Consider the following 1103-nt stretch of genomic DNA (forward strand, 5'->3'; position numbering starts at 1 on the left):
GCATCAGGCCAGCAGGCTATCTAAGGCGCCACCCAGCCTGGCCAGCGAGCTGACCTTCAGCGGCACGGCGCAGCGAGGAGTGCCTGTGGTGTCTCTCAATGTGGCGATGGCGGCGCAGCCCGGCGGCGGCAAGGCAGCCGTGCGCTGCGGCTGCCGCGGCGCCTGCACCCGGAACTGCAGCTGCAAGAAGAATGGTGCGCGGTGTGGGCGGCACTGTGGCTGTATAACCGGTAAGGGTGGCAATTGCAAGAACCATTGAAGAAGTGTGCCTTGTACGCTTTGCCGTCTCCGCTGAAAGGTGCTGCCGCCTGTGGCGGCTTCATATTTCCTGTTCATTTCTGTTGTTCGGTCTCTCTGTTCGTGTTGGTTGGCTTGTAAGAGTTGTATTTCTGACGCTAGAGAGGTGAGATGACAGCGGGAGCGTTGAAGCGTGCATGCCATCACGTGTGCAAGCAGCCCCGCTCCGCCCCGCTCAACCCTCAAACATGGCTCTATGGGGTCAGTTCACGTATGGGAGGGGAGCGCCGCGCGGGCTGCCAGGAGCGAGCGGGGGCGGGGGTTGCCCAATCGGGAGGGTGCCACATCAGGGGGCAACACATGACAAGCGCCAGGTGAAAGTCCACCACAGCGTGCTTACAGCTGTGTGCTCGCTGCGAGCGCACAGATCCTGCTGTCCCCAGGGTGCCATACTCTCTTCACTCCAGGGGGATGGCCAGCACACTCGCTGCACACCGCCACCCCTTGCCGCACCTGGCGGCGCATGCGCACCAGGTGCCCGGCGGCCAGGTGCTGCGCCTCTGGACAGCGTGTGAGTTACAATCACCAAAGAAGTGTACCAGTGGAAAACAGGAGCTGGCGGGGTATGCACTGAGGGCTGTCTGGGAAAAGCGGATGGCAGTTGGTACCCAAACACACAGGGAAAAGCGGTGCTGCTGTGCCACACAGAGAAAGGGAGGGGCCGCCTGTCACAGGTGGAGCTGGCCAGCAGCGGGAGAGGTGAGCTGGAAAAAGAAGGAGCTGCGGGTGTGCCGTACCGGGCACCAGCTTTGAATGGTGTGCTGAAAAAGGGGCATGCTGTGGAGTGTGGTGATTCATGGAGAACA

The 1103-nt window shown here is 61.7% G+C and overlaps 1 protein-coding gene across 1 annotated transcript in view; it reads right to left on the reverse strand.

Annotated features, from left to right (window-relative positions):
- Window positions 1–491: 491 nt before the first annotated feature.
- The window catches only part of CHLNCDRAFT_53683 (hypothetical protein), a gene marked incomplete at both ends in the record, with an annotated part of 31899 nt that continues 31287 nt past the window's right edge, over window positions 492–1103 (reverse strand). Inside the window, one exon of the mRNA XM_005845566.1 lies at window positions 492–533. Within this exon, the coding sequence (XP_005845628.1) occupies window positions 492–533 (42 nt within the window). The remainder of the gene's footprint in view (window positions 534–1103) is intronic.

The sequence above is a fragment of the Chlorella variabilis genome (assembly GCF_000147415.1).
Source record: "Chlorella variabilis unplaced genomic scaffold CHLNCscaffold_17, whole genome shotgun sequence".
Classification (NCBI taxonomy): Eukaryota; Viridiplantae; Chlorophyta; class Trebouxiophyceae; order Chlorellales; family Chlorellaceae; genus Chlorella; species Chlorella variabilis.